Source organism: Trachemys scripta, chromosome 1 (genome assembly GCF_013100865.1).
Source record: "Trachemys scripta elegans isolate TJP31775 chromosome 1, CAS_Tse_1.0, whole genome shotgun sequence".
In the NCBI taxonomy this organism is placed as follows: domain Eukaryota; kingdom Metazoa; phylum Chordata; order Testudines; family Emydidae; genus Trachemys; species Trachemys scripta.
In genome coordinates, this window is record NC_048298.1 from 71,519,106 (window position 1) to 71,534,824 (window position 15,719).

General features: G+C 38.9%; 1 protein-coding gene across 7 annotated transcripts in view; it reads right to left on the minus strand.

Annotated features, from left to right (window-relative positions):
• The window catches only part of PPFIA2 (PTPRF interacting protein alpha 2), a 634,690-nt gene that overhangs the window by 46,349 nt on the left and 572,622 nt on the right, over positions 1-15,719 (minus strand). For 5 of the 7 annotated variants that reach the window (XM_034772198.1, XM_034772232.1, XM_034772206.1 and 2 more), the window contains one exon: positions 2,428-2,436. The exons of the other annotated variants lie outside the window; for them this stretch is intronic. In XM_034772198.1, coding sequence (XP_034628089.1) covers positions 2,428-2,436 — 9 coding nt within the window. The remainder of the gene's footprint in view (positions 1-2,427; positions 2,437-15,719) is intronic. 7 annotated transcript variants of the gene reach the window in all.

Here is a 15,719-nt window from a genome sequence, read left to right on the forward strand (position 1 = left end):
TGTGTATATATATCTCCTCATTATATGTTCCATTCTATATGCATCCGAAGAAGTGGGCTGTAGTCCACGAAAGCTTATACTCTAATAAATTTGTTAGTCTCTAAGGTGCCACAAGTACTCCTGTTCTTCTTTTTAAGGAGAGTCTACTCATTGACCTCTCTGTAGGCAAATATTAAAATCTGGATTAAAAACGAAATCTCTAGCTTGATCTTGTTTATAACTGTCACAAAAGTGAGGCTCACCTAATGAGGTGAACAATAAATAGCTGCTCAAGATGACTGACACCTAAATTCAAGTGCAGGAACTATAATACAAAATCTAAACACTTCCATGATGAAACTTGAATTTCAACACACAACTCCGTACTTCTGTAAAACAGTAGTAAGATTAGATAGTTCCAGTTGATTTCACATGTGGAGTTCTCAGTAATACCAATTATAATGGCTCTTAATTAAAATTCAATAGCAAATGTGAGGCAAGTTCATAATGAGGCATGTTAAAACAAGACGTAACAACATTTTAATAGTACGGTACTAGTAGTTCTCACTTAGAAACGCTGTCTTGTAGACAGAGAAGCTAATTCCCATGAAATGTCATGCATAAAAGTTTTCTAATAAAGATATTGTCTGCAAGTCAAAATGTTTTGTTGAAGACAAAATGCAACAGATTCCCTTTATTATTATTATTATTATTATTTCCTTTATTATTATTTAACACTGAGTAATGTAAATGGAATTGTTAATTATTGTATTCTTTTAAGTAGAAATATTGTCCAAATTACAACAAGCCTTTATACATATTAGATTTCGGTAAATTAAGATAGATAGAAGATGCTATTCAATGAGAGCAACTTGAGGACTTCAAACCAAGGTGTAAACACAATTGATTCTCCATGGAAAAATAATATTCAAATAAATGAAACAGACAAATGTCCAGGAACTAGTGTCTTGGATTCAAAGCCCTTTGGAATCAGGCAAGAATCTTTCCATTGAACTCGTAGGGCTTTGGCAGAAGGAATTTTTCATTTCTCTGTATTGGTATTTTTTAGCCACTGTAGATTTAAAAGGAACTAGAAGCAAACTTGCCATTGCCATATACTTTTGACTTAATCTCTTTTAAAAGGGTCTATATGTATTTTAAATACAATCCTTAATTAAAAATTAAGTTACTTCTTCAAACTCTTGCCCCTTGGCTGACCCTGACTTTAAATAATGCAGTCATCTTTTCTATGTATATGCATATATATATGTATTACTTTGTATAATAAGTGGACTGGGAATGGTGGGCAAGGTTAATTCTTCATGTCTTTGCAAAACTTTTTCCAGTTAACTTTAAAAGAGTTTTCAGGGGAGAATGATTGAAATATTGAAACAAGTAAATGTAAGTAATGATTCAAGCAATAAATAAAAAGTGTTTAAAAACAAAGGGCAAGGGAAGTTTTATTATTCATTTAATATGAGCATAGGTAACATAGTTATGAACAGCATTTTTAAACATTGCTGTAATTGCTGTATATTAGTGCATGTTCTGCAAGCAGAAGAGCTTTATTGCTTTTCTGAAAGCATACATTATGCGAACAGAGGCATATTCTGGAATGCTGAATAGCCATAAAAAATACAGCTCATAACTTTAAATTAGAGCAGCAGAGAATTACTATTAAAAATATAATCAAAACAATAATGAACCAAATAGACTTGCCAAATAGATGACCTTGCAATCTAGTATAAAGTTTACTAGATATTATTAGAGACCCTTGGAGCTTACAGGTTAATTAAATTTTATTAAATCAGGTTTTGTACCAGCATTTCATAGTAATACATTTAAAATTAAAATAGTAACTCCTGTCCTCTACAAGTTTATTTCTGGTCTTCCAATCTTAAAAAAAGCCATAGTTCAGACATATTTAAGAGTCTGTGTACTCTGCATAGAATTTTCTTTTATAAGCTCCATAAATAGTTTGTTTCAGGAAAAACAAAAAACATGTTCAATTGATCTACGAGGAGGAGATGAGGATTTTAAAACTGAAATCAGGAGATCCAATTAAAACAAAGGTCCATACTTTTAAAACAAATGAATTGGTGAAAAAGAAAAATAAGCATGAAATTATATAAGCATAAAATGAAAATATTGTTGTTCTATATACAGAGTATGTAGACCCAACGAGCCAATCTATTTTTAAAATGGACTGGCATTATCCCCAGGGTAGACTCATAAGAGTAAGGGCTTCAGGATCAAGTCCTGAATTTAATAAAATGAGAAATATTGTGCATTCAATTATTATGAAGTTTTAGAATACCCTGAACATTTGGTTTGGGGTTAGTTCTCTGCATAGGTCTGGTTATATAATTGAAAAGGGAAAAGAAAAAAAGAAAAGAAAACATGGTGCTGAAAATGAACATGTTCAGCAGCCAATGTGATTTAACTTACCCAGATATGCTTTTCATGAGATGAAGAGAGATGGATGGAAAAGAAAAGCACACAAACATTAATGAATATATGTCAATCCATTAAAAAAAATCATGATAGATAAAATAATAGCACAATCACAAATATGGCAAATCTCACTAGGAAACAGGCCTTCCACTAAGTTATTTAAAAAGATATATGCCCCTGTAACAAATAAATTTGTTAGTCTCTAAGGTGCCACAAGTACTCCTGTTCTTTATGCCCTTGTGTGGATTTTTAAACTGAGATAATAGCAGTTCTAATTAAATTGGCATCTGTTACTTATTAGAAACCTCTTAGCACAACAGCCCTACAATAAATGTTAGAGCCAGAAGGTCTGACAACACAACACATGTTGGATACTATTCACAAACAAATGCAAGTTGTCCCAGCTTTCGTCATTCATAACCTTTTGTGCAATGGAATGTTATGTATATTTTGATTAGTGTTTTTTCACACAAACGCATTTAGATACAAACAATGTGGATTTAGCCACTAAGCAAATTACCACAGAAGAATCTCCAGCCACACACACAGAAAATACACAGCAAAGTGTGAACCAGGATTTGCTTTCTTGCCTATTACATCAAAAAAAAAACAAAACAAAAAACCCCCAACCCAAAATAAAATGATCTAAGTTGTGTTTTCTGAAACATTACAGGAAATGTCAGCATCACTTAGGGCTGGATTCTGCTATCCTTACTCATGCTGAGTAGTATGTAACTCTGTGACTAGTCTGATTGGTGTGAGATGAGTTGTCATAGTGATTTAAGCAGCTTTGCATTCTATGTAAGGTGTTATTCCATGTAAGGATAGCAGCATCTGGCCCCTTACTGAGGAATTTTATGGAATAAAATAAAAAATAAAAATATGGAATTTTACTTCCAGTTCATAATGAGACTATATATAAGAGCATGCTGAGTTATGTATGGTTGTAAAACAGCTACGATTCTCCAAAAAACATGGACAGAGAAATACCACTAAAAGGACTGTGCACCAATCACACCATACATTTGAGCTTATTTTCCTGTTGACACAAGTGTGTAAAGTTACACAGACTCAAAGGCGAGCTCATAAAAATAGTTTCTGGATGAATGACATTGCCCACTAGCCAATAACCCTGCTAAACATGCAGAAAACCCACGTGCTACCAACATAATTTCTAAAGGTGTCTATTGCGGAGCCAAGATGCCACCATTGGTAATATAATTTCCCCAGCGTACCATCTGTATCTTATGATTGTCATTGAGTAAAGAAAGAGAGAACCCATGTCCCATGTGTGACGTTACACTTCATAATGTTTTACGGAAATATGTTTATGAGTGTGAATATGATGTAACTGGAATATGCTTTATGCAAAAGGTCTCTTTTAAGGTATCATTACAAAGCTTATGACCTACTGAATATGTTCATCCTATTTGTATGTATGTATCATCCTTGTATCTGAAACTAGAAATATGAAGTATAACTCTGAGGTCCTATTGTAACTATGCAAAGTGGGCCATTAATGGTGGTTTAGAATCTTGATGGCTCCCATTGACGAGGACAATTGGTTGTAAATGGTTTATTTACCTGCAACCCTTCCTGTGTTCCTGTGAGCCAGTCCAGGAAGAATGGAGGCTGGGGTCTCATAGGACATGTGAACATGTCACCTGATACTGGAATCCATCTTAAATCTGGTACTTTTCCATTTAGAAGAAGGAGTGGGGACCCAGAAAGACAAAAGATTCCCGCCTTGTGCCAAAGCTGTAAAAGGGGGTGGAACAGGACAAAGGGTGCTGCCAGTCATGAGAAAACCTCTAGTTTCCACCTAAGATGTCTGCTGAAACTAACAAGAACTGTACCAGAGGAAAGGATCGGGCCCAGACTAGGAAGGAGTTTAGTCTGTGAAAAAAGCTTATTGGAACATCTCTGAGGATGAGATTTTACCTGTAATCAGTTTCTTAATGTATTAGGCTTAGACTTGCGTGTTTTTGCTTGGTGACTTACTTGGTTCTGTCTGTTATTAATTGAAACAGTTGGGGGGGGGGGCAATAACCCTGCATGCCCCTCTCCCTAGTCTTTGAATGAGGCTGGCCCCACCAACACCCACTGCACCCCATTTTTCTGCCACCACTACTTTGCGCCTGGGCGGCTGCTCCGCTCATCCTGCCCTGCTTACAGCTCTGCACTCTGGGTACATCTACACGGCAATTAAAAAATCCACGGCCGTCCTGTCCCAGCTGACTCAGGCTCACGGGCTCAGGCTAAGGGGCCGTTTAATTGTGATGTAGACATTCGGGCTAAAATTGGAGCCCAAGCTGTAGGACCCTGTGAGGTGGGAGAGGTCCCAGAGCTTGGGCTGCAGCCCACCCTGAACTTCTACATTGCAATTAAATAGACTCTGAGCCCAAGCCCCATGATCCTGAGTCAGCTGGCTTGGGCCAGCTGTGGGGTTTTAATTGTAGTGTAGACATTCTCTCTGACACATTTCCCAGACCTGAAGAGGAGCTCTGTGTAAGTTTGAAAGCTTGTCCCTGTAACCAACAAAAGTTGGTCCAACAAAAAATATTACCTCACCCACCTTCTCTCTTTAATATCATTATATTTGTAAGTGTACAGTATTTTAATGAAAACAATTACTATTTTGAGTACAGGAAAGAGACGGTCCCCCCAATATCTAATTTAGCATCACATATTAATAATATTAAGGGAAAATATTGGTAGAGGCTTTGCTGACTGTTTCAGAAAGATACTTCAATAAATGGAGGGAAAATATGTTTTGAAATGGAACTAACTTGAAAGAAAAAAACAGTTCTTATTTACATAAAACAAAAATTAGACCCTGATCCTGCAAGGAGAACAGTATGGGTTCATGAATGCAATGCCTCACTGACTTCAACAAGGCACTCTGTGGTTCTCCTAACCCAGGGGTGGGCAAACTATGGCCCGTGGACCGCATCCAGCCCATCAGCCATTTTAATCTGGCCCTCAAGTTCCCGCTGGGGAGTGGGGTCTGGGGCTTGCCCTGCTCCGGCGCTCCAGCCGAGGAGCAGAGTCAGGGGCCGTTCCATGCGGCTCCCAGAAGCAGTGCCATGTCTCCCCTCTGGCAGCCAAGGGGCTCTGCTCCACATGCTGCTCCTGCCCCAAGTGCCGCCCCTGATCTCCCTCCTGCCCTCTGAACCCCTTCATCCCAGCCCAGAGCATCCTCCTAACCTCAAACCCCTCAACCCCCCCCCCCCCCCCGAGCCCCCCCCCCCCCAGACCCCACCCCAGCCCGGAGCCCCCTCTCGCACCCTGAACTCCTCATTTCTGACCCCACCCTTAGTCCACACCCCCAGCCAGAACCCTCCCCCCTCCCCACACCCCAACCCCAATTTCGTGAGCATTCATGGCCCATCGTACAATTTCCATACCCAGATGTGGCCCTTGGGGCAAAAAGTTTGCTCACCCCTGTCCTAGCCCGACTGGGGCCACAGAATGCACTTTTTTTATGGCAACAAGAGGTACTGAATGCATCTTTTGTTTGCAAAAAGGGGGAAAAAAGGGCTTGGGAGCTCTTACATCAAATGATTCGTCATGAGAGCAGATACAAAGGAAAGAAATTAAATGAAGGACAATTAAAAATAATAAGGCATGAAATAAAAATTATTCTTAAGGACTAATACACAACAAAGAATGCACACTTACAGGATAATAGGTTTTTATAAATGTTACAAATATGAGAACATTTAGATGGCTGGCAATTACAAAGAGCTTAATTAATGCAATTTTGATTAATTTTAAAAAATGCATGTAATTAACAACATCATTAGGAAAAGCACTTTTATACTGCAGTGGGCAAAGAGAGTTTTTCTACTTAAGAATGTACTAAACCAAATTCTGCTCTCAGTCACACGTATAAAACCCCACTGAAGTTACAGGAGTTGTATATGTGTATAGCTGAGAGCATCAGATCATCTAGTCCAGGGGTTGGCAACCTCTGGCACGCGGCTTGCCAGGGTAAACACCCTGGCGGGCCGGGCCAGTTTGTTTATCTGCCGCGTCCACAGGTTCGGCCGATCGTGGCTCCCACTGGCTGCGGTTCGCCGCTGCAGGCCAATGGGGGCGGCGGGAAGTAGCGCGGGCCGAATGATGTGTTGGCCGCTGCTTCCCACTGCCCCCATTGGCCTGGAGCAGCGAACCGTAGCCAGTGGGTGCCACAATCGGCCGAACCTGCGGACGCGGAAGGTAAACAAACTGGCCTGGCCCGCCAGGGTGCTTACCATGGCGAGCCGCGTGCCAGAAGTTGCCGACCCCTGATCTAGTCTGACCTCTTGTATATCACAGGCAATTCATTTTCAACCAGTTATCTCTGTTTTGAGCCCAATGCCTTGGGGTTGATTAAAGCATAACTTCCAGAAAGGCATCTAGTCTTCATTTGAAGACCTCAAGAAAAGGAGAATTTACCACTTCCGTTGGCAGTTTGTTCCGATGGTAGTTAGTCACCATCTCTGTTAACATTTTTTGCCTTAATTCTAATTTGAATTAATCTGTTTTCAGTTTCTAGCTATTTGCTCTTGTTATGCCTTTCTCCACTAGATTAAAGAGACCTTTAGTACCCAGTATTTTCTCCTCGCCACGGTACTTATACACTGTAATCAACTCATTTCTCAATCTTCTTTTTGAGCTCCTTAAGTGTCTCAGTGTAAGGCATTTTCTCTAGCCCTGAAATCATGTCTGTGTTTCTTTTCTACATCCTCTCCCAATTTTTCAAGAAATTAAACAAGAGAAAAATCAGCAAAAGGAACGAAAAGGAATTTAGCACTATTAGGAATGTAACTAGGCAACAATCCTTTTTGCTCTATAAAAAGAAAAATGAAACTAAATAACAAAAGTCTCCCTTTTATTTAACATGGAAATTGTTCTTTCTTGATATGTGCATTCCTGTAATAAATTATGATTAGTTTGTGACTAGACTCAGCCAAGCTGCAGTACTCCTGGACTAAAGGCTAAAAAATTGTTAGTGAAATAATGAAGATTTATGAACAGATATAGGTATCTGGTATAGCAAACACAGAGTTTCTATGAATATAGGGAGTTTTGTAGAGTGGATCAGTCAGTCCTTGATCTTGCAACGACTTATGCATATGCTTTTTTTTTTGCTACCTGCGTTAAAAGCAAAAACTTGCATTTTGTAAATACAAAGCCTAACTGTGGTTTGTGTAATTAACTAGAATAAGGGTTCCAAAAACATATCCACGGTATGGAATATTTTCTATATCTATTCTCCTTGGTAAATATGAACTTTAATGTTCAAGCCTATTTTGGGGCATGGAGTATAGACTGAAGGTTTAGATTACTGTTTAAAAAATAATTTTAAAAAATCAGAACGAGAATATTGTCATTCAGATTGAAGCCAAACAAAAGCAGAGGAAAAACAAGGTCAGCTCTTGACCTTGACCTTGACTCACCCTAGTGTTCCTGTTAGACTAAGGACTAGGACAGTACAACAAAATGTAGTAAGGGTGAACTGATTGTTATGAGGACACCTCTGCCTGTAGGTAATATTGTGGCTTCTGTTCTAAGACTGATATTGACAGATGCATCACAGAGCACAAGCAATATGTCATCTTCAGAGTTGGAACTTATCAGTGCGCTCTGCGGAAGGGGTGGTTGATTTATACAGACAACTTTGGTAATGTGGGGAATAATTCAGCCAGAGGATCTGCTGAAGGAGTACCAGATGAGACTGTTTGAGGCTATGATAGCAGTGCATATGAGGTGACCTCCACCTCCGTATGGGAGATCAGCCTACTTAAACAATGCCTTATGCTAGCCCTCTCTACAGGAGCAAATTAAATGACCCTCTCTGTAGTAGAGAGTGCACAGACAAGTTGGAAGCATGGAGTTGCAAGTCAGTGTAGGTGGAGGAACTTTTTAAACATAATAACTTTTTATTTTTATAGCTAATTATACATTTAAACAAGAATTTTAATACTATTTTATATTTGACAGGTTTTCTATTTTAAAATATAAATTGCCAAAGTTAAGTCTCTAATTAATGTTTGTAAGTAATTTTATGCACATAATGTGCCATTATGTAGATAATGGTTGACTGCTTACATGTTTACCAGTTCGTGCATGAAAATAGATAGTTATTTGTTTTTTGTAATGCCATATCGTGGAAATGTAGATAAAGTGACTACATTTGAAATTTGACCCTAGATGACTGTAGTATTAATTCGATATAACTGTCATTACTGAAACCTGGTGGCAGAGCCGTCCCTTGAGTCCGGCGAATCAGGGCAACCGCCCCAGGCTCTGCGCTTTGGGGGGTCCCGCATGCAGGAGTGGGCAAGCTGGCTGAGGCGGCGAACAGGGAGGTGGGCAGGCAGGCGGGGAGGAAGAGCCCCCCTACCAGAACCTCCTGCTCCCTCCCAGCACCTACTGCCTGCCACGGATCAGATGTTTCGCAGTGTCAGGAGGTGCTGGGGGCGGGGGAGGAGCAAGGGTGCAGCATGCTTGGGGTAGGGGGTGGAACTGGATGGGGAAGAGGCGGGGCGGGAAAAGGCAGGGGGGGGGGGGGGCCTGGGGGGAGGGGGTGGAGTGGGGGCAGGGCCTGGGCGGAGCCAGGGGGAGCATCCCCACACAGCAGATAGGCACCGAGTTTCTAATGTACTGGGCCCCGCACCCACCTAGGGATGGCCCTGTCTGGTGGGATAATTTGTGTGATTGCAATGCTAAAATCTGTTTATAATCTTTTACGAAAGATAGCTAAAAAAGGTATGTTTGGGGGGAGGAGGGGAGAAAGGGGGTACTCTCTACATTAAAGACACCACAACCTGTTCTAGAGTTGTTGATAACTCAGAAGTGCAGGATCTTGAATACATATGGATCAATGTACTAACAAACAAAGCCCAGGAAGTGGTACCATGTGGGGTGGTCTGTTACAGATCACCAAATCAAACCAGAAGAAAATGAGTTACTTCTTAAGCACCTGTCTGCAATGTGTAGAAAGAAAAAGTTGTGTTATCATGGGGGACTTCAGTTTGGAAGACATATGCCTGAAGTCTCATGCGGCCAGTAGTTAAACAAACAAAATGAAAGATAATATTTTGACAAAAGGTATTATACGCAACATGAGGTAACTATTTTGGTCTCCATTATGATGGATAAATATAAAATCACTGATGAGGTTACAAGTGCCTGCATAGATGTAATATACTTAAACTTTTGTAAGGTGGTTGACTTAGCACCGCAAAACATTGTTGTTAAAAAAATAACACTATACAATATCAATAAATATTGATTAATTAAACAGATTAAGAACTGTATGACACATGGCCAGAGAGAGTTAAACAGCTCGCAGGCTAAATGACTCAGATTCCACTTTTAGAGACATGTTAGAAAAGTATGTAAATGGTAATTTGGGCCATTTCATGTTGGATAGGCTAGAACTTTTAAATGAAAACCTGTATTGTTAGAGAGTCAGAGGTGATATTGATTCTCATATGTGTTTACTTATATCTTGTTAGATGTTATCCATGTGAACAGAAAGTTTCTGTCTATTACTATAGCTATTGATTCAGAGATCAAAAGGAAATATTAACATTTAGATGAAATGTGAGTGAAATAATGTCATTGTCTGTATGTCTCTTTAAAGTTTGTGATAAGCTATATAGGAACTACTTAATGTATAAATTACCTTATGTTAATCCATGTAGTTAATTACCGATGATGTCTGGGAAACACAAGGTTACATCAAAGGCCTATTGTTCAGTCAAGGACTCTGTGCTGCCCAGGAACTATATAAAAAACTCTTGGGACCTGATCCTTTTAATCTCAGATCTGCTTGATGCTTTATGCAGGGGAAGCTTGAGTCATAAGACTTAGATCTCCACCAGGCTCTCCCTGGATATGAACACTGGACTATAACCAATGGACTATTTCTGAAAGAACTATTTGCAACTACAAAGCTCACCATCTCTACTATGAAACTAATCTCAGAACTGTACTCATGTCTGTATGTATACTAATCTTTTTAACTAATATTCTCTCTTTTCTTTTAAAATAAAATTTAGTTTAGTTAATAAGAATTGGCTGTAAGTGTGTATTTGGGTAAGATCTGAAATATTCATTAACATGGGAGGTAATATATCCGATCCCTTGGAACTGATAGAACTTTCTAATATGATGAATAACATTTTCAGTAATTTTCATCATATTTGACTTGGGTGTCTGGGTGGAAGCCCAGAGCTGGGTTGCTAAAGGGAACTGTGTTTTGTCTTCTGGGTAACCAGAGAAGTATTATAGAAGCTGTTTTATGCTGGCTTGGTAAAGCTAAGTATTGGGGATTGTCTGCCCCATTCTTTGCAGTTTGCCCTAATTGTCACAAATAGAATAGGAGATCTCAAAAAAGTAATCATTAATGGAGAATCATCTAGTAAGGTTCCACAGGGACCAAAACTGCTATTCCTCATTTTCATTCATGATCTACAAGTAAATATAAAATCACTGCTAATAAAATGTGCAGATGACACAAACATTGGTGGAATGTTAAATAATTATTCAGATCGATTGAATCACTTTGTAAGCATTCAAACAAAACGCATTTTAATAAGCTAAGTGCAAAGTTATACATTTAGGAACAATGGTTGCAGGCCATATCAATAGAATGGGGGACTATATCCTGGAAAGCAGTGGCTCTGAAAAGGATGAACAAGCAATTGAACATGAGCACCCAGTGCAATGCTGTGACAAAAAGGGAAGATGTGATCTTGGGATGTATAACAAGTGGTCAGTAGGAGTTGGGAGGTGATTTTACCTCTGTATATGACATTGGTGAGACAAATACTGGAATACTATGTACAGTTCTAAGCAACAGAGGGTCCTGTGGCACCAGTTGTCAAAAAAGCTAACAGTGTTTTATGAACTATTAGGAAAGGGATAGAAAATAAGACAGAAAATATCATAATGTCACTATATAAATACATGGACCAATGCCTTGAGTACTGGGTCCAGTTCTGGTTGGCCCATCTCAAAAAGAACATAGTAGAAATGGAAAAGGTTCAGAGAAGGGCAACAAGAATGATCAAGGGTGTGGAACGGATTCCAGCTATGAGAAAAATAAGTGTTGGCAAGTTCTGTGTGTGATAAGCCAAGCTGGGTTATCAGGACTAGTTTATATTGATAGCAAATAATGCAATTATCTAGGCCACATTTCAGCATTGTTTATCTTCTCTATACCATATATCAGACAAAATGTAAGAATGCACATTCTTAACAAAACCAGTGATATGCCTGAGATACATCAATGATATTTTCATCCTCTGGAGTCTGAACAGAAGATCTAAACTCCCCCACTGATTTCCATCACAATTTCAATAACCACCACCCATTCATCAAACTCCCTACAGAATACCCAACACCAGCATCAACTTCATGGATACCAGAGTTAGCTTAAAAATGGAACCCTACAAACAACTATATATGAGAAACCCACCAGTCACCAAATTTACCTCCACAGATCCAGTGACCGTCCCAGACACACCAAAAAATCTGTTATCTACAACTCACATACCACAGAATTTGCTCTGGAGAGAAAGTCCTGGATTCACACCTAAACACACTTAAAATGCCTTCACTAAATAAGGACACTCCACCAGAAAAGTAGATCCCATCATGGAAAGGGCCATCCAAATACTTGGGAGAACCTGCTTCAGTACAGAGGGAAAAAAATCCCTGACCCCTAGTTGTCATCTGCCACCCCATGATGGAATCCATGCGAGGTACATCAAACAATTACAGCCCATATTTGATGGGGATGACATTCTGAAAGAAATCTTTCCTGAACCCCCTCTTCTGACCTTCAAACAATCCTCCAGCCTCAACAAGCTCCCCATAGACCAGGACACACCAACTCAAAGCAGCACCATGCCCTGCCAGAACAACAGATGCAAAATCTGTAGACAAATCTCGACAGCTATGATGATCAATACCCTCACAACATACTTTTTTAAGATTTATGGTTCCTACACATGCTTATCACAACATCTGGTGTATCCATTGCAACAAATGCCCCAGTAACAACTATGCATATGAAACCAGATAATCTTGAATGAATTCACAGAGAAAAATGATAAAAAGCAAAAACACTGTAACACCTGTGGGGGAAACTCTTTTCATAAAGCAATCACTCTATAGCTGATCTTTCAATAGTTGTCCTCAAAAGGAAACCTACACAACACCTTCAAAAGGCAAACCTGGAAACTTAAATTCATAACTCTGCTTGACACCAAAAAAAACATGGATTTAACAGGGACACTGCTTTTAGGGCTCATTACAACAATCTGTAACACACCACCCTGCCTGCTGACCTTAATTGTCCAGTTCAAATCTTTTATGCATAACAATCTAACCCCCAATTTGCCCACTTCATTTCAAGTGGCAGCCTCCAACCTGTGTTACTCTTTCTGCTTAACAATCTGTCCCAACTTGTATTTAGCTCAAATGCTCTGCTTCCTTCCCCAAACCTTAAGAAGAGGATGATTTGGTTATGTGTAACTCGAAAGCTTGTACATTCTGCCAACAGAAGTTGGTCCAATAAGAGACATTACCTCACCTATCTTGTCTCTCTCGTATCCTGGGACCAACATGGCTACAATAATACCACTGCAAACAAATCTTAACAAATGTAAGAATAAATCTATTTCTCTATTCTTAACCAAGTTTCTTTTAGATAATAATAGTTTGCCGTTCTATAGTACCTTTCATCACAAGTTCTTAAAGCTCTCTACAGAAATGTATTAATCCTTCTAACAGATCTTTAAGGTTATAATTAGGTGTAAGAGGTAGATTTGCAAAAACTGCACAGTAAATCCCTCGTAGAATAAGAATAAACTCAGAAGAGTCCTGAAATTCACTTCTATGCTCTGAACATTAAACTACATTTAAGTTACAAATAATACAACTCTAAAATACTTAAATTAATGTGTCTTATTACATCATGTGTCTTTTGTGGTCAGGCTTCACCGAAAACATACATAACTTTATGAATGTGTAGATGATTCATCTAACTAATGGCTGTATTATTGCATCAATTTTAGCACCATGATAGGATTAAATTATCAAATTCTAAAGAGCTAGTTTCCTGTGTCTTTGAAGTCCTAGGATAAGGATTCATAGCTAATGACTAACTGTAACAACCAAATTCCTAGGATGAAAATTGGCTCTTTAGGGAGGTCTACAAAAGTCTTGCCTATCACTGAGTAAGGTTCTTCATTTCACTTTAATGGTGTGTAAGTAGTTAATTCAAATACATAGAAATATATAATGCCAAATAGTATCCTCTAAGCAGGAAGTAGGCAAACTTTGAAGTGCAATAATATGTTGATTACACTATAACAACAAGGGTGGGATTTGATATGCAGAAGTGTAGTACTCTCTCAGGAAACTTAGAATAAAAGATATTGTTCAACAATTTATTTTGCATATGTAAATAGTCAGGGCTAGAGAGCTAAAATAGCATAATGTAAATTTAATTAGAAATATAATCCAGAATGTAAAATTTTTAAGAGTTCTAAGTTTAAGGCATTTTTCCCCTGAGAGAGTGTTCCTCTGAGTTCCCCTGGAAATATTGTGGTTTAAGAAGAAGCAGTGTCTGAGCTGCAAGCAATATAATGGTAGGGCTTAAGAATGAGCAGATGTGATGTTATCCAGTAGAAGGTGGTGGTCTATATTCTTCTTCATTAAAGTCACCTGTTCATTAAATCATTGTATTCCCATAATTACCATACAGGACTGGGAGATCACATAGCAAGTTTGTGGCAAAGACAGCATAGAATCCAGATCTCCTACCTCCCAGTGCTGTATGGTAATTACTAGACAATGCTTCTTTGCCCTTTTCTCATATCTGTCCTTCCAGCTAAGGGGCAGGAATCACTACAAAGATCTGTAAGCTGCTTCTTCCCCTTCAGGGTCTGAGCTTGCTTTCTTTGCAGTGTTCACAGGCCCTGATCAACAGAAGCAAGGAGTCAAGCAAAAGGCTTGATCTCAAACTTAGTTGCTGTGCCACTAGAAAACAAGACAATTTAATAAAGTTAAACTCTCTCACTTACCTTTTATAAAGATACCACATTGTTTATAGATAAGGTCCTGTCAGTACACTATATTTCTACTATTATTAATGTGAGACACTAAATATCTCTCTCACTTATATTACCAAAATTGGTATTCATCTCTCAGCTAAGAAAACCTCTTTCCATTTATGCAAGGAGGGAGATATGCATTGTTAAATGGGGGCAAGAAAGGTGTCTGACATACTGAGACAAACCGTTCTGCTTAAAGCTTTAAAAAAATGAAGTATTGGACTGTTTTAACTTCGAATACACTCAAGGTCTCAGTCACATTAAATGCCTTTATCTTTCTAAAGCAGATCTGATAACACGTGAATTCTGTACCATCCATTTCACAGGTCCCTATCCTAGTAATGTCCAGAATTCAATAAATACCTGTGAACTACGTTCTTAATTTTTCTGTATTAGTCTTAGACATACAATTATATATTGAATGAATTAAGGACCTCAGTAAATGGATCAACCCAAAGCATGTCCAAACTTGTCTCTGCAAGTAACCTAGAGGAATTCTGAACAGTACTTTTAACAATTCAGAAACCAAAATCTACAAAGATTGACCACTCTTAAAGGTCTAAAGTGATGGAACAAAGGCCTTCAGGAGACAGATTATATAAACATATGATTAAGGGTAAGTACGTACAATTGCCACTTTTACATTCTAATATCTTGGACTATTTGGAAAAATATGCACCTGAAATACTAGCCCAAGATTATATTCTAAGTGGATGAGTCATAATCACAAAGAAAAGATTCCTAAATGAGACCATGTCGGGGGATGATTTGGTTATGTCTACTCCACAAGGAGCCAAGGACAGACACAGGAGAAGAGAAAACTTTGAAAAGCGGACAGCATGAGAAAGTCTGGCTGTAGGAGATTAAACTAACTCCACCAGAGAGGTCCTTTGGGGCCATCTGCCTGTCCCAAGTCAGGATAAAGGAGGAGGGTTGGGCGTGGGGCTAGCAACTCCACCCCGTAAAAAATCAACTTGCTACAGAAACGCCAAAAATAGAGATAACAGAGACTTTTAGCCTGGAAAAAGAAGGATCTTCAACTCGAAGATACATGACGCAGGGTGGTGAAAGTCGTGAGGAAGCCACAAAGCCGATTACCCTTCTTGCAACCAGGAGGATTACCATCGGTACATGGAATGTGAGGACCATGTACGAGTTAAGAAAGAC